Source organism: Odontomachus brunneus, unplaced genomic scaffold, assembly GCF_010583005.1.
Source record: "Odontomachus brunneus isolate Ranch 3 - 2012 unplaced genomic scaffold, Obru_v1 Obru_scaffold_013, whole genome shotgun sequence".
In the NCBI taxonomy this organism is placed as follows: Eukaryota; Metazoa; Arthropoda; class Insecta; order Hymenoptera; family Formicidae; genus Odontomachus; species Odontomachus brunneus.
In genome coordinates, this window is record NW_022639463.1 from 2,935,334 (window position 1) to 2,951,473 (window position 16,140).

Here is a 16,140-nt window from a genome sequence, read left to right on the forward strand (position 1 = left end):
AGAAATAAGCAGTAAGTAAACAGACCAATCACAATCGATTATTTTTAAAACGTGGGAATGGAATTGGTCAATTTGCTTATTGCTTATTTCTTATGGTTTCTGCAGACAGGACGCGATAATGCTTGCCGCGCCCTGTGTGCAGGAGCCATTACTCCTACTCCTTAGGGCTATCGCACACAAATTGACATAACTGCATATGCATAGCATAAGACCGTATGTACCAATGAGCATCGAGTATTAAGTCGCCATATTGGTGTTCGATGCTTAATATTCGATGCTCATTGATCCATACGATCTTATGCTATGCATATGCAGTTATGTCAATTTGTGTATAGCCCTTACTCCACGTATTGTAGATCGAGCCTTACTACTCGAGCTCTTACTACTTAGGCCCGATCTACAATAGATGGAATAAGAAGTAGGAGTAGGAATAAAACGAAATGAAAATAATTTATTCGCTTATTCCCTTACTCCAGTTCTTTACTTCAGCTCTTATACTTAATTCAGGCTTACTCCATGTATTGTAGACGGGCAAACTTTATTGTAGATCGGGCCTAAGCGAAATAAATTATTTCCATTTCGTCTTACTCCTACTCCTTGATTGTGATTGGTCCATTTACTGCTTATTTCTTACTTCTACTTCTACTCCTTAGGATGCCGTCTCATTGAGCACGGATCGGAACGCCGGATCGGATTTCTTACTATAATGAGCGTTCAGTTCTCTAGTTCCGTTCCGTAAAAGTTTCCTCTACCAGTCCCATGTAGCAAAAACGGATTTCTAGTTATAAAATATATTTCACTCTTCAATTAAATATTTCAGAATATTCATGACAATGTTATCGGCAAGATAATTATGTATATAATTAATTCTGTAGCGTCAAAATAACGAAATATTGACGAATTAATCATATTTATTTGCGACCGACGCGCCATTCCGTTCCGTTTTTGCTACATGGGACTGGTAGAGGAAACTTTTACGGAACGGAACTAGAGAACGGAACGCTCATTATAGTAAGAAATTCGATCCGGCGTTCCGATCCGTGCTCAATGGGACGGCACTCTTACTCCATCTATTGTAGATCGGATCTACAAATAAAATGACGCTTACAATGCAGCATTCAAAAGAAACATCGCCGTGAACTTTACGTTTAGAATTTGTGAATCCCCTATTTGGTTTTCTAATTCTATCACAATGTGACATATGCTCAGTAAGAATGATGTCATCAATAGATTGTACCTTATCGGCATTTGTTTAAGTTTGGAAATGATATAAAGTTATATATAACGTTTATTACTACGTGTAATTAGAGTAAGTAACTATTAATTCACGTAAGTATCTATTAATTCACAATAAGAAATTATTTTACAAGACAATAATATAAGATATCAACATTGTTTGGATCAATTATTTAGACTAGATTTTGTTATTTGTTAAAAATTGATAAATATAGTATATAATTATTTTTATTGAATTTCCTAATTAAAATATATATATTTTTTCTCTACTTATATAAATTTGTTTTTAGGTCCATTTTAACACTTATATCAAGTGCATTTATTTCTAAATATATGTTCAACATGCTGGAACATAATAAGAAATTATCCTGCTGGATAATTAAAAAAGATTCGTAAGAAAAGCAATTACAATAAGAACAACTCTAAACTATATATCTATAAATTATATATATATATACACATACATACATAATGATAACATGATTATATGAATACATTTAATGATTATAAATACATATTATTTTTTTACTGATTAACAGATCTTTATTGTATTTTTTATAAAAATTATATGAAATTATAAATAATTGAGACAAGTAATTTTTCACTCAGTATTTTTTTTATATTTTAAGAAAGTATGTTTTTATATTTCAAAAAAGTTACTTATAATTTATTTTCATTGGATTAGTAATCTATATTTGTATCTATCTAATTAAATAAATTTTATCTTGATTTTTAGAGATTATACAACACATCCAACAGTACCAAAGATTATGATACCAAAAGTAAAAGTTCCATCTGCTTTACACTTTGCACTAAAACAAGAACCATATTCGATAAAGGAAGTTGAAAAGTGTAGAAACTATATAAAATGCATTAAAAGCTTGTCTAATGTAAAAAATATAAGGCAAGATGAATATTTCTTTGTATTCAAGATTTGTTTATACTTGGAACAGTATCAATCAGATCTAGATTTGAGGTCGCTCAGGAAAGATTATGATATTGTACAAGTTACTTCAGATCGTTTCATCATAAATGTACCATCTTTGGATAGTCAAAAACCTATAATTGTAGCAGAAGACACTATAACACTTCATGATGTAATTGCAAAAAAAAAATATCCAGGAACAGTTATAAGGGTAGAAGAAAATAATGTTACAATACGACTGGAGGTTCCTAAGTAAGTTTATTGTAATCTTTTGTGTTTTAATAGTTACAAAAGCTTGATATTCATTATTAAAAATATTGTATAGTTGACTTGTGTCATTCATTTTTTTAGTGCAATTGAAATGAAAAAGAATAAAAAGTACAATATAAAATTTTACGGTCATTATTGGCCATTAAGATGTTGTCACTATGCATTGTCATTAGCAAGCAAATTTAATTTCATTGAGATAATATATCCACAACAAGCAACAAACAATATAGATTTAAAATGGTAAGTTTTACCATAAAATATTTTATCATTTGGAGACACATTACTGATGTCTTATTGTTACAACTCTGTATATATGTGTACAGCAATATAGATTGGATAAATACTAACATAGTAAAAAACAAGCAACAGAAGCAAGCAGTAATAAGAATCTTACATATGACAGCAAGTCCTGCACCTTACATCATTTTTGGCCCACCAGGCACTGGGAAAACAGCGACATTAGTCGAGGCTATATGTCAAGTAATTTTGCATGTTGTATTAATGCTAATATTTGCTAAAATAAGCTATATTTTTTTTCTTTTCATCTATTTTTTTTTTATTTGGTTGTGAATTAGATCGTGAAGCAAAATTCTAGGAATAACATATTGGTATGCACGTCGTCCAATGCAGCAGCTGATGAAATCACTCAGAGATTAATAAAATATCTTCCAACAGAAATAATATATCGAATGTATGCGCCATCCAGACACTGGTAAAGCACTCGTTTTTTGTACTAATAAGTTCATTGTTTTCTATATAAATATATTTAATGTATAATTAATATTATTAATATTATTTTTATATAAAAGTTAGAGAGGCCTTTACACCTTTATACCTTGTCTGGTAATTAGTTTGTGATATTGAATATTGATTTAGTTAACAGATAGGATATAGAATATGCAACATATATGACAAGACCAACATCTGTAAATAATTTTTTTTTTTAATCAGGGAGGATGTAAAGACAGATATACAAAAATGCGCAAATTTTGTTACTGGTGTACATAACACTACCATCTTCTTGCCGAAAGAGGTACTAGTGATGAAGAAGATTATCATTTCAACATTAATAACATCTATCAGGTAAATATTTGAGATATTATTCTGTTATCTGAGATGCAATCAAGTCTGAAATGTACAGCTATCACATAGCAACAATAACGCATTGATAATAAACAATTTTTACACAATAAAGTAATTAAACCAATTGTTTCATACAAAAGTAAACATGCAGAGATATGTTTAAGTTGATTTTATTAACAACCTTGGGAAAATACACGATATAACATTTTAATAACAACCTTGGGAAAACGCACAATATAACATTTCTCTGCTTATTATAGATTAGCTGCTGTGAGATTGCGAGAAAATCATTTTTCTCACATAATTATTGACGAAGCGAGTCAAATAACTGAACCAGAGATGCTGATTCCAATTACATTAACAAAACATTATGATGTAAAAGACATAACCAATTTCCAATCACAAATCGTTATTGCAGGCGATCATTATCAATTGGGACCTGTCGTTCGTAGTAAATTTGCGATAAATATTCTTGGCAAGTTTCCCTAAAGTGGTATTTCAATTTCAATATGATACACACTCTGTAATGTTTTAACTATTTAATATTCCGACAGGTAAATCCATGCTCGAAAGATTAATGACCGATTGCGATTTGTATAAAAAGAAGAATGGAAAGTACAATCCTAATTATGTAACCAAATTAGTTAAAAATTATCGAAGTCACAAGGATATTTTGCACGTGCCGAACACACATTTTTATGACGGAGATTTGGAATGTTGCAAACAGCCTGATACACAGATAGCACTGAACTGGGAGAAGTTGCCTGCTAAAAACTTTCCCATAATTTTTCAAGAAGTTCAAAGTGTAGAAGAACGAACTGAGACAAAAAGGTAAGTAATTTAAATTAAATGTCACATAGTCTGCATGTTAAGTTACCCAAAACGAAAATTAATATTCCATGTTTTACTACAAACTTCTATTAAATGACTTCATCATTAAATTACGTGCAATTATAAAAATATAATATTCTTTAGTATATATATCTCTTTAGTGTTTATAATAAAGTTGAAGCACTTGTGGTAGTGCAATACGTGAAGATGCTGATGAACGCTAAATTCGGCAAACACAGAATAAGCGCAAAAGACATCGGAATCGTAACGCCTTTCAAGAAACAGCAGATGGATATTATACATAGATTAGCGGTAAGAGGCTGGGAAGATATATTTGTAGGAACAGTAGAGATGTTTCAGGGACAAGAGCGAACTGTGATAATAATATCAACCGTACGATCTAAGATTTTTACGCACAATGGTGTTGAGCACATCGGGTTCTTATCAAATGAGAAAGTATGTTGCTTTATTATTGTTTGTTATAAAATACGTTAATACGTTACTTTACAAGTATATATTTTTTAAGTACAACTAGTATTTGAAATTATGAAGATTAGTCAAATGAATTTTTTTAACGATATTTGTGTACGCTATCATATTTATGTAAAATTGATTTCTCCTAAGAGTATCAGTAAAAAATATATATGTATAAAGTTATTAATATTATTTTCTCTCTCAGAGGTTTAATGTCGCCGTGACACGTGCAAAGGCTCTTTTAATAATAGTGGGCAACTCGGAAATTATCTGTAAAAATAAACATTGGAAAGCACTATGCGAATACTGCAAAAAACACGGTGGTTATGTACCTTTCAATAAATGTCCGTTAAACTCGGATATTTTGAAGAAATATGAAATCAAGTCAAATGACACTAACAAAGTGAATACAGCTGTCAACCAGGTGTCCGTCACCGTTGAGACTGATGTGATGGGAAACGAGAAGAAGCTGGAAACCTTGACCAATGTATTAGTACGTAGCATCGAGAAAAAATTGACATTGACTAAATAATGGCGGATTTGTATGACATTGAGCGGTAAGCGACATTCCTAATTAGTTTTTAAGTTTTCACGGAATATTCTTATCAAAATGTTATTTTTAAATATAATAGTATTCCTTTTTAGACTTAAAGAACGACATACTTAAAACTTCTGGTTCCTCATTATGGTCATCTTAATTAATGGACAGAAATGAGAAAATATCCTAAAAATTCTTGCAAAACACTTTGAAATGAAAAGATATGTTCGTAAGATAATATTTGTGATTGACTGAACATGTGTGTGAAGTGTGCTGAAAACTTTCTCTTCGATAATCAACAAATAATTGTAAAACTAACATAACAAAAATCAAGTAATTAAAAGATAAGTTAATTTTAGGGATGTTTTCTCATTTCTAACATCATCAATCAAGATTGTCATGATGAAAAATAAGAACCTTAAGATTCTTGGATACACACATTGTCTATTTCTTAATGATGTCAAAAGCGAGAAAACGTATACTAAAAATTCTTGCAAAATATGTCGGGATAAAAAAATGGTGTCACGTTTTAATTTTATAGTTATTGATTGTTAGAGCAAGAGGAAAGTGTTTGAAATATCTTAGAAGAGTGTTCTTAATCAGTTGTAAATTTTATGGTTATATTTTTTTATCTTAACGTCTTGCTTTTCGCAAGAATTTTTAGCATGCGTTTTCTCGCTGCTGGCGTTATTAAAGAAGAATTGGACAATGCGCATACCCAGCAGCCTTAAGATACAGTTTTTTGTGCCTTTGACAGTATCAGAGAGAAACCTGAGAGCGGCCACGCCATATGTTTTGGCCGATATCGATTTTCACGCTGTTTGATGCGCTATCTACACCCATTTTTGAGGTGGAACTACGTTCTTTACGTCCATTTTCAAACGCTGCCGATAAAGTCGATTTGTTGCGTGTCCATTCTACGCCTATTTTCTGGTGATTCATGTCCGTGCTAAGCGCATAATTGCGTGATTAAAAACATGAACTGTCCATGTCCATTTTTTTAACCACGCAATTATGCATTTAGCACGGACACGAATCGCCAGAAAATGGGCGTAGAGAACGTAGTTCACCTCAAAAATGGGTGTAGATGGCGCATCGAACAGCGTGAAAATCTGTGTCGGTCAAAGCGTATAGCGTGGCCGCTCTCAGGTTTCTCTCCGACAGTATTAATCTTAGAGATAATGAGTTTAACGATCTTTAGTTGTAAAGTTTATTTTTTTTTAACTTAATACATAATTTCCGAATTGATGTGATATATATATAGTACATTTGCAATTTGTAATATTTTATATAATTAAGTGACGTACAACTGAGTAATTGTCACGTACGATTTATATATCATGTATTATATTATCATCTTGTAATATTTTAAATTATGTACCATTTTGTTTTGTGCAAACTTGTTTTCTTACAGATTCTATAAAGCGTTTATAATTTATATTGTTATTTCCATATTAAGTAGTAAATTCTAATTTTACTTTTAATTTTTATTGTAAAGCAGATCTTTTTATTATAAAGTAAATTGTTATTTGCAACTTATATGACTGATAAAAATAAAATATAATGCCTTAATACTATAAGACCTGGGAGATCAGTGTGAATTAGATCAATAAAGAAACCTATCTTTATAGAAAACTATTTATTTTTATACGAGGCAAATGATTCAGAGACACGTGTCATTGTTCAAAGTATTACACATTCTCTCACCTAGAAAAGCTTATTATTCGAGGAGCAGTTTAGCTTCGTTTCCATTGACTTTCTTATTGTTACCGTGCTGAACCGCGAATTCGTATTTCAAACTGGCGAACAAGATGTCTGTGAGGAGGAAGATCTGCGCTATGGCGAACGCTAGCGTTACACCGAAGTAGAAGTTGGCATTCGCCGATCTGGAGTAAATCCACTGGTGCCACACGGTCGGGGCGAAAACCGTGCAGAATAGCACGAAACAGCCTACGATAAATCCTTGTTGCATATCTACGAAGAAAATAGATTTCATATTAAAGCAGTTCGCATTGTCGAACTACAGGACGAATGTTTTCATTAAGATTCATTAAAGTTAATTACAGTTTTTGCGGTTTCTTCGCCGCAGTCATTTTGATTTATGATGTCAGAAGCGAGAAAATACATATAGCGAGAAAATAAATATTTAAAAATTTGTTGCAAAATACGTTTAAATAAATACTTCGCTAATTTAAATAAATATGTCGCAAATAAAATTGTATGTTTACAAAATGACACTGGCAATCAATCGAACAGATCTGTAAAATAGTCCGAATTTGCTTTAATAATCAATAAATAGCCATAAAATTAACATGACAAGATCATGAGAAAAGTATTAAAAATTAGGATTGCATGTCATATTAATTTTATTATTATCTATTGATTATTTGAATAAAATAAATGTCCGGATTATTTTATAAATTTGATCGATTGTAAATTTATCATTTTATGCAGACATATTTTTGTTTCAATGTATTTTGCAAGAATTTTCAGCGTGTATTTTCTCACTTCTGACATCATCAATCAAGATTTCGACGACGAGAAGTTGAGGCAGTTTTAAGATTGAGATCGACTCTACTTACGCTGAAATAGATGCTTCCACAGCGGCAACAAGGATATATAAAAGCCGACGTCTCCGATACACGGGTAGGATTTGAATATGGCAGCTATCGCTAGATATGAGAACGCTAATAGCATCGGGTCGCGTCTTAGTCGCAGCGCTAGAGGGACTATATACAGTAAACTGACGTTTATCTGGAAAGACGCGATGAAGAGCCATCTAAAGTGCTCAAACATTTCCGTGAAAAAGTACCAATACAGCCCGATGTTCGGACGCAGGTCGGGGACAGTCAAGATGAATCCAATTGTGCTCCCCAGGAACGACCAGCTTCTCATTATGTAGTAGGAAACAGCAAACAAGGCTCCCAAGATGCTCACAAATACAACCAACATCGTAATAACTCTGATCTTCTTGATCTTATCCCCCGCTACACTAGCGACGTAGATAGCTGCCGGCACCATGAGCGATATGGGGTAGAGTTCTTGCAGTGTTAGCAATGCTATTGAGATGCAACTCCATAGTATGGAACGTCTTGTCATGGATACCAGTGCGATCGAGTAGAGCAAATTGGTAAAGACTGTAGTCGTGAGGCCAATACAGTTCAATATGATGTAAGGATTAAATAGATACCCTGCGGAAACATACAAAGCTGATACACTTGAGACACCTTCATTGAGCTTCTTATCCTCATCCTGTGCTTTTTCTTCTTTTCTCTTTGTTGCCTGCAACACGAAAAGATATTAGGTTTGATCCTTATAGCTGTGCTGCATTCAAAATAAAATAAATATATATTTGCTTCTTGGTGAGACAGAAGAAAATAAGATAAAAATAGAAAGTTTAGTTATAAAGAACAGACTAATTATATTTTTACTAAAACATGTTGATTGCAAGGCACTCAAGCTAAATCTAAATGCCTTGTGTTCAATTATATATAGTCAATTTCAAACTAACCAGCTCAATTGCGTAGTGCTTTGCAGCAATTGCAAGACATACAGCTGTTGTTAAGTCAGTAACAATGAACAACAGAAACAGAGCCCACTGAGACAGATACTTCTGCATGAAATTAAAGACATATAAGCCAATGGGAGTCTCATGAAACAGATCACCTTCATAGGGATCAATGCCAAAGTTATACAGGTAAACTCCTTCGGTCACTGAAAAAGCAAATGCATGGAATTAGAATTATTACTGCAACGAATCTGACTTATTGAGACAATTAAATTTTCATTTTTATATAATCGAAACAAAATTCTAGTTCTTCTTATGATTGAAACAGAGCTGAAGCGAACTAAAACTTACTAACCTCTTTTCCAGGAGTTCAAAGCGGTCGACACTTCGACGCGGTTGCTAATGATCTTTTGGTACTCGGAATTCATCAGCAACCATCTGATAGTGGCGGCCAGCGCGAAATTCGACAACCACTTCTTCAACATTTTATCTATCGCAACCTCGCACTATAACCGATTCATTCGCTCATTCAGCACATAACCTATCAATGGAGCGGCACCGGTGTTTCGACAAGCATAGTTGAGATGTAATCTGCCTGTTATCAATAAACTGTTATTTTTACGAAACTCACTCCCATCTAATTCTCACTTGCATTGACGTGACAGCGACATCGATTTGAAATCGCGATGTCCTGCAGAGCGATCAAGTCGCGATCGAAGATACCATCACATCTTTAACCATCAGTCGTCTCGACGACGCTGGTGACACTTGCTCCTTGATACAACACACCAAAGTGATCAAAACATCGAGACTGCATTCGTTATTCCCATGCTTTCACTTTCGTATGCTCGTATGTACGAACAGTGCCGACTCTCACACTTAAAACTGCATCAGTTTCATTTTCTATGAAGCGTAAAAGCAACAAGATTTCGTGATTGACTGAAATTCCTCGAGAACATAGCTCACGTGCAATAAAACAATACCATTGCGATAAAAAATTTAATTGACAAAGATGTCAAAATCGACAAAAAATGTGGAACGCTTCACGATTTTGCGTGTCATCCTTGCGCAGGGGCCATGCTAATCTTCTCTGTATCGTTCCAATTTTAGTATATGTACTGCCGAAGCAAGTACGGTAGACTAGCTGAAAGAAATTTCTTATATACACGGTCATACCTTTAAGAGTACTATCGAGAATCCTGGTTTCTGTGGAGAAGCCATCTAGTGTTAAAACGATGTATGACGTTTACATCATAACCTCACATTGTAACCTCAAAAGCAGATATGATGTATCAGTCACTGTGATATTAACTAATAAAAGTGAATAAATTAATAGTTGATTGATTTTGCGGTGAGAAATAATATCGTATCTTAATGTACTCGATTTTGTGAATTTTTATCTTGTATTTTAGTATTGTAGCTGTATTTGAGAAATCTCATAACACATATTTTTCTTTCATTATATTAAAGTTATTATCTCTGTTTGTTGAATAATATTTAAGACTTTGTACTCTCTCTTCTGTATATAGATTGAAAGCTATGCGATTGACAGGCTGGAGATACGGCGTGTTTGTCGGAGGTTTCTTAAGTCTCATAGGTTTACATTGTTACATTTCGATGATAAGACCTATACTTGATCCTGAACCATACAGTAGTTTTCTTTCAAAAAATTACCAGACACTTAGTTCACATTGTTATACCTTCACTAATCTATAATTTTTTGCAGAAAAAATTAGAGAACATGCTCTCTCAAGTAAATCTACATAAATTATTTCAAATTGGAGAACTGATTGTGAAATGGTGTATCAGTCGCAAGTTACATGTCTTCATCATTAAAAATGTTCTGCAGTGAAGAATAGGTATGATAAGAAAAAAATTACACTGACTGTTGTATAAAATAAATGTCTATTAATGTTCCTTGCAATTAAATTGTCAATTTTGAAAAGTACATTAGTCATAAAAAAATGTATAATTAGCATAGATAACGGTTTATGGAATATAACTGTAGGCTTATTTTACAGCATAAAATGTATGCATTCAGTACTATATTGTCTACTGAATTCTTGTATTCAATTGGCATATTTTTCTCGATTTAAAAATATACACTAGTCAGATACAGAAGTTCAACGCACAGTTGTAGTACTAAATGCACCCAATATCATCTTTTTCTATCACAAAATAACTTACTTATATAGGGTAAAATTACTAATGCCTAGACTTGTCTAACTTTGGATATTCTTATTTATACTCTTTAAATATAAATACTCAAACCTTTATCATAAAAAAAGTATATATATATATATATATATATATATATTTATTTATTTATTTATTCTATGTTGAAAGTTTAAATATTCGTGATTCCTTGCTTCTGATGTCATCAGTCGAGAGTTCCACGGCGAGGATCCTTAAAGACCAAAACAATAAGAATGTCCAGAGTTAACTACGTGTCTTTAGACGTTGGTATTTTTACTTTACTTTCTACTACAATAGCGAGTGATTCAACTGCCCGAATAATTATCACGCACAAGAAATTTCGTTCGCAAAATCGACTAGAAATTTCATCGGTAGTACATGATCTTATAACTATGCGTACGCATTGTACACACGCGCGCATACGAAATATAGGCCTTATGTTAAAAATCGTTATCATCGCAAACGTCCAGGAAGACATCAAATGCTTGCCGATTACAATTGCCTTCTGCAGTGAACACATACTTGTGGAACGTTCCGTCCATGCATATAGCTGAAATTACAAAATAGCACAAAGTGCGATGTCTGAGTCGTAGAAATATAAATATTTTTCAAATGACAAATACCTATCACAGAATTATGTGCGCCAAACGCACAAACGCACGCGCATTCAGGGGGTACTGTGAAAGTAGCCAATGCCCACTGACTCTCAATGTAGTTACCCAGAAAACCCATCTTTGAAAAACTGAAAATAAAAAGCGATTTTTACAGTATAAATACTACTACAGCGCGAAAATACATGTCTATTTGAAGATATTTACATACGTGGATCGTCGATTTAAGCGAGTATCTTTCAGGGCGAATATGTGTACTGTTCCCTTGTCACTAGAGACACACAAAAATTCTGAATCTCTGCTGAACGTTATACTGAAAGAAACGTAGAAAGATTAGTGCTAATAAAAGAAAGAATACTATTTATACTTACAGTAATAAGAAAGAATTATAATTGGTAATAACAAACTATTATAACAATGCAAATTACATTATTAGTTAGAGAAGGTTTATAACTTTTACCTTGAAAAAGCGCAGAATTTTGATTTGCAAAAGTTCGTCTTTTGAGAATTTTAAAAATTTTTGGAAATTTTTTTCGGAATGATTAAAAAACAACTTTTGGATACTGGATGCGTTCTGTTATTTATCTGTTATTTATTAAAAATGTTGCAACTTGCACATATTATGAGGATACTCTATATATTTTACATATATTATTTTTTTACCATCTAAAAGTACTCATATTTTTGTGGATATTTGTGCATATGAATGGTTAAAAAAATAATATATTTAGAATATATATAATATCCCCACACACACATTATATACAAATATAATACACTATACTACTACTAAATAGTAATAACAGAAAGCACTAATTACATTGTTTATGATCTCATATTACCAATAAAATGTAGCAGGATCGGCACCACGTCTCAATTCGACTAACAGATGCCTTCGTATGGAGTCCCATACTCTGACTAGGGTTCCTTGAGCGGATGCGGTAGCAACCATAGTTCCATTTCCGTTAACCGCCAGACAGGCTAGTGCACCCTGTTAGCGCGACGTATATATACACAATTGCAAAGGGAAAAATACAGAATAACTTTTTTGTTCACTATGAAATAAATACTTGATGCGCCGCAAGAGTCACGGGAGCACTGGAACTTCCAGCCTCGGTCGCGCCGAGATCCAGCAACTGCACGCTACCGAGTTTATGGCCGGGAAAAGCCAGCAGTTGCTTCTGCGCTGACGCGAGAGTCGCTATCTCTACCAAACCCTTCGGATTGTCCCGCGTTTCCAACGTCAGTAACCGCCGAGTAGGAGTGGGAAACGAAAAGACGTGGACCTCTCTCTGGAGCGCCACTATCATTCTAAAAAATTATGCCAAAAAAATACTCTTTTTTTTATATTACTTCTAAATTTCTATATTACTATTAAACTTATAAAAGACATTTTAAAGACATGTAAAAGATGTCCAAGTAAAATAAGACTTCTTTAAGATATATTTTAAAAGTTTGTATTGTTTGGGTATGCACTCCGTTTCAATATGGTTTCAATAATATTTCAATACATTTCAAAACATGATAATTTATTGAAAGGATTTGTTTTTGGTTAATTCCCAGAAGTTCTCTTATTAGCTATGTACTAAAATGCATAGAAAAAAAGCTGTTCAAACTATATTGAAACCAAGCTCCAAAAAATATATATATATGGGGAATTAAGATTTCAAGAAAAAAAAAGAAAAATTTGCAAAGATGAAATAGTAAACATTTATCAGCAACTTACTTATCTCTTCGCAATCTGACAGCTTTAATGGGACTGGTAAATGTAACCTCCATGACAAATTTCTTAGACAAATCATCATAAATCAAAACAGTATTATCTGCAAATTTGGCACGTGTCCCACCACCTACTACAGCGATCACGTTTGTCCTCCAGAGCATCTCTGCTATAGCGATACTTCCCATCAATTCATTCTCAAAATGTGCTTTCTCAACTAGTGGCTCGACATTGTAAATTCTCAATCCAGACTCCATGCAACACATGAAGCATCCTGTGGAAATTGATTGATGAAATAATGTTAATAAGAAAACTATATATGTATAAATTACAGTTCAGATTTTCTTCTGCTAAGTTGAGCTTCACCTTGATCCTGATTAAACCTCAAACTGTGAATGCCTCTCATAGCAGCCATTGTGACTTGTTGTGCTTTAATTCGTGATATTATCAATGTATGCTTTTGTTTAGATTCTTGTCACAGGCATGATGCATTGTCTGCAACAATGGTAAATTATCAAAATATGATGAATTTCCCATGAAAACTCGAGTATTTCCTAATGATAGACTAAACAAAATCACTAAAGCAGAATCTTAAAAAAAAAAATGGTTAACAATTAAAGAATAATGCGTATATCATAATAAAGGTCAACCTGACAACATTGTCAACAAAATGAGAAGTAGTAAAGTAGAAATTATTCAATGTAAGTTATTGACAATCGGTTCAAAATTTGTGAGATCATTTTTCTATTAGTTTGAACCTCCATATGTCTATTATTTACAGTCAACAAGTGCTAACAGCGCACACGACAGCATACCTCCACAGTATGTGTTGTGTTATAAATGGCTCACGATCATGGACGTAAGAACATCTGGATTGAGCATAAGGTACCACCATAAACGCGGGATGTGAAGCTTTAGGAGTAAGGGGAAATATACACCGCGGCCATCTTGGTTGACCAAAATTAGCATATATTTAATACACGATACATGTAGATTTCAACTTCAATGTGTCTCTAGGAATTCATCGCCCAACGCCATTATACTGATGAAATTTCCACACTAGAGTTTATAAGCTTTGATTAGTATTGTGCAAAACTTGAAGAATTTCGTGGAAGTCAATAATATTCTTGTCCTTCAGGTGAATACCATAGCCACCAGAGCCACTCGAACACACTATTAGGTGCCTTTCATTTAATAACATAAGTCAACACAAGCATCATTCTATCTTAGTTACTTATTGAATATGGAACAAAAACAGAATGATACTTATGTCGATTTGTGTATTAAGGCCAAGTTCCACAACATCCGTTTAATTTTAACTACTAGTTAAGTCCTAATAGTGATTGGTTAATTCTGATTAACTCTTCTTAACGCTAAATGCGATTGGTCAAGTCCAATGGAATAGCCGGTCAGTTAATTAAAGGTTGTGAAACTGTGGGCCTTAATGGAAAGCACCCATTACTACAGTGTTCAGCAGTGTAACTAAAAAGAACAGATCATATATGTTATAACTGGAACCTTTAAGGTATTTTCATATACATTCATATACATTGCCAATCACAATCGAGGATTGTGAATTAGACAAAGATTAGATTAGATTGTGAAGTGGACAAATCAACAATTTCTCAAATCTTGTCTTGTTTTGTCCCGATTGGCCACGTTCTTCAATCTTCAATTTGCAATCCTCAATCTCGTGTGAACAAGCTTTAAGGCCAAATCACACTAATAGCTCCTGCACACGGTGTTTTTCCGTAAGAGCTAGAAGGTTATTACGGAAAGCAGCATATTGATTGGCTGTCGCGTGAACTTCCGCCGCGCGGCAAACATTACCGCGTTCTGTGTGCAGGAGCCATTACACTACAGATTGGAAATAGAGGATTGCGGATTGAAGATTGGAACTTGACCAATTGGAACCAAGCAGGCCAAGACCAAAGTGCATTGATTCGTCGAAATCTAATCTTCAATCCGCAATCCTCAATTTCCAATCCGTAGTGTGACACGGACTAAAGGCCAAATCACACTAGCGATTGATGATTGACGATTGAAGATTGCAACTTGACCAATTGGGACAAAGCAAGCCAAGGTTGAAGCGCGTTGATTCGTCAAAATCTAATCTTCAATCGTTAATCGTCAATCGTCAATTGCTAGTGTGATTTGGCCTTAAAGCCCGTATCAGGCTACGGATTAAGATTGGGATTAAATTGAAAATTGGCCAATCACAGCAAAGTTCACCAAACTTGAGTTTAGTGAATTTTGCTTTGATTGGTTAAATTTCAATTCAATCTCAATCCTAATCTATAGTCTGATATGGGTTTAACGTTTAACCTGTGGTCTATTCTTTTCAGTTGCACTGCTGAATTGATGCAATAAGTTAAAGTGAGACAAGTATATGTTTTCTCACTCTAAGGCTAAGGGCCCTTGCAGAATGCCAGGCAACAGGCAATATAGAACAGGCAATAGACAATAGGAACAAGGAATAGAAATAATTGACCAATCAGAATTTCTATTCTCTGTTCCTATTGTCTGTTGCCTGGCATTCTGCAAGGGCCTTAATATTTTACGTGTTGTACGACAAGCTTTTTGGATACGTTCATTGGTTGGCGAACATAGAACCTAGAAATACTTTATTCGCCAACCAATAAACGTATCCGAAAAGCTTGTCGTACGACACGTGAAATAGCACCCTTATTTATTGCACCAGTTCAGTAATGCAGCTGAAAAGAACAGATCACTGGCGTCATCTGTCAA

The 16,140-nt window shown here is 33.7% G+C and overlaps 3 protein-coding genes, 1 long non-coding RNA gene and 1 other non-coding gene across 8 annotated transcripts; 2 read left to right on the forward strand and 3 right to left on the reverse strand.

Annotated features, from left to right (window-relative positions):
- The first annotated feature begins 1,026 nt into the window (after nucleotides 1-1,026).
- On the forward strand, nucleotides 1,027-6,840 carry LOC116841013 (putative helicase MOV-10). Of its 2 annotated transcripts, none has more exons than XM_032808476.1 (11): nucleotides 1,027-1,329; nucleotides 1,527-1,628; nucleotides 1,973-2,413; nucleotides 2,513-2,671; nucleotides 2,755-2,911; nucleotides 3,007-3,143; nucleotides 3,383-3,514; nucleotides 3,775-3,989; nucleotides 4,069-4,345; nucleotides 4,507-4,801; nucleotides 5,025-6,840. In XM_032808476.1, exons 2-11 carry the CDS (start codon nucleotides 1,570-1,572, stop codon nucleotides 5,349-5,351), a joined length of 2,199 nt encoding a protein of 732 aa, XP_032664367.1. In that variant the 5' UTR covers nucleotides 1,027-1,329; nucleotides 1,527-1,569; the 3' UTR covers nucleotides 5,352-6,840. The 2 variants fall into 2 exon arrangements, with proteins under 2 accessions (XP_032664367.1, XP_032664368.1); XM_032808477.1 differs by having other exon boundaries at nucleotides 1,027-1,309.
- Nucleotides 6,841-6,981: 141 nt separating this feature from the next.
- LOC116841014 (phosphatidylinositol glycan anchor biosynthesis class U protein) lies at nucleotides 6,982-9,945 on the reverse strand. Its single transcript, XM_032808478.1, has 4 exons — nucleotides 9,221-9,945; nucleotides 8,869-9,071; nucleotides 7,940-8,639; nucleotides 6,982-7,331 (listed from the first exon to the last, which is right to left on the reverse strand). Exons 1-4 carry the CDS (start codon nucleotides 9,348-9,350, stop codon nucleotides 7,078-7,080), a joined length of 1,287 nt encoding a protein of 428 aa, XP_032664369.1. The 5' UTR covers nucleotides 9,351-9,945; the 3' UTR covers nucleotides 6,982-7,077.
- On the reverse strand, nucleotides 9,893-9,999 carry LOC116841184. Its single transcript, XR_004377513.1, has one exon. It is a non-coding gene; the product is annotated as a U6 spliceosomal RNA (small nuclear RNA).
- Nucleotides 10,000-10,091: 92 nt separating this feature from the next.
- Nucleotides 10,092-10,794, forward strand: LOC116841016. Its single transcript, XR_004377479.1, has 3 exons — nucleotides 10,092-10,216; nucleotides 10,395-10,462; nucleotides 10,592-10,794. It is a non-coding gene; the product is annotated as an uncharacterized LOC116841016 (long non-coding RNA).
- LOC116841015 (WD repeat domain phosphoinositide-interacting protein 4-like) lies at nucleotides 10,752-14,643 on the reverse strand. 3 transcript variants are annotated; one of them, XR_004377478.1, is made up of 8 exons: nucleotides 14,208-14,643; nucleotides 13,759-13,887; nucleotides 13,399-13,666; nucleotides 12,743-12,983; nucleotides 12,515-12,663; nucleotides 11,880-11,985; nucleotides 11,685-11,803; nucleotides 10,752-11,611 (listed from the first exon to the last, which is right to left on the reverse strand). XR_004377478.1 is itself a non-coding variant. In XM_032808479.1 (8 exons), exons 2-8 carry the CDS (start codon nucleotides 13,805-13,807, stop codon nucleotides 11,502-11,504), a joined length of 1,038 nt encoding a protein of 345 aa, XP_032664370.1. In that variant the 5' UTR covers nucleotides 13,808-13,887; nucleotides 14,208-14,641; the 3' UTR covers nucleotides 10,752-11,501. The 3 variants fall into 3 exon arrangements, 2 of the variants coding, with proteins under 2 accessions (XP_032664370.1, XP_032664371.1); XM_032808479.1 differs by having other exon boundaries at nucleotides 11,884-11,985; nucleotides 14,208-14,641; XM_032808480.1 differs by lacking the exon at nucleotides 14,208-14,643 and adding an exon at nucleotides 14,043-14,201 and having other exon boundaries at nucleotides 11,884-11,985.
- Between the last annotated feature and the right edge of the window lie 1,497 nt (nucleotides 14,644-16,140).

What these genes read in the sequence shown, in the direction of transcription:
- LOC116841013 (XM_032808476.1), top strand. Translation starts at nt 1,570, where the DNA reads ATGTTCAACATGCTGGAACATAATAAGAAATTATCCTGCTGGATAATT. An exon ending in TATGCGCCATCCAGACACTG is followed by an intron (nt 3,144 to 3,382) that starts GTAAAGCACTCG and finishes TTTTTTAATCAG; the next exon opens with GGAGGATGTAAAGACAGATA. An exon ending in GGTTCTTATCAAATGAGAAA is followed by an intron (nt 4,802 to 5,024) that starts GTATGTTGCTTT and finishes TTTCTCTCTCAG; the next exon opens with AGGTTTAATGTCGCCGTGAC.
- LOC116841014 (XM_032808478.1), bottom strand. Translation starts at nt 9,350, where the DNA reads ATGTTGAAGAAGTGGTTGTCGAATTTCGCGCTGGCCGCCACTATCAGA. An exon ending in TTTGAACTCCTGGAAAAGAG is followed by an intron (nt 9,072 to 9,220) that starts GTTAGTAAGTTT and finishes TTGCTTTTTCAG; the next exon opens with TGACCGAAGGAGTTTACCTG. An exon ending in AGCACTACGCAATTGAGCTG is followed by an intron (nt 8,640 to 8,868) that starts GTTAGTTTGAAA and finishes TTCGTGTTGCAG; the next exon opens with GCAACAAAGAGAAAAGAAGA.
- LOC116841015 (XM_032808479.1), bottom strand. Translation starts at nt 13,807, where the DNA reads ATGGCTGCTATGAGAGGCATTCACAGTTTGAGGTTTAATCAGGATCAA. An exon ending in GTCAGATTGCGAAGAGATAA is followed by an intron (nt 12,984 to 13,398) that starts GTAAGTTGCTGA and finishes ATAATTTTTTAG; the next exon opens with AATGATAGTGGCGCTCCAGA. An exon ending in CGCACATAATTCTGTGATAG is followed by an intron (nt 11,612 to 11,684) that starts GTATTTGTCATT and finishes TTGTAATTTCAG; the next exon opens with CTATATGCATGGACGGAACG.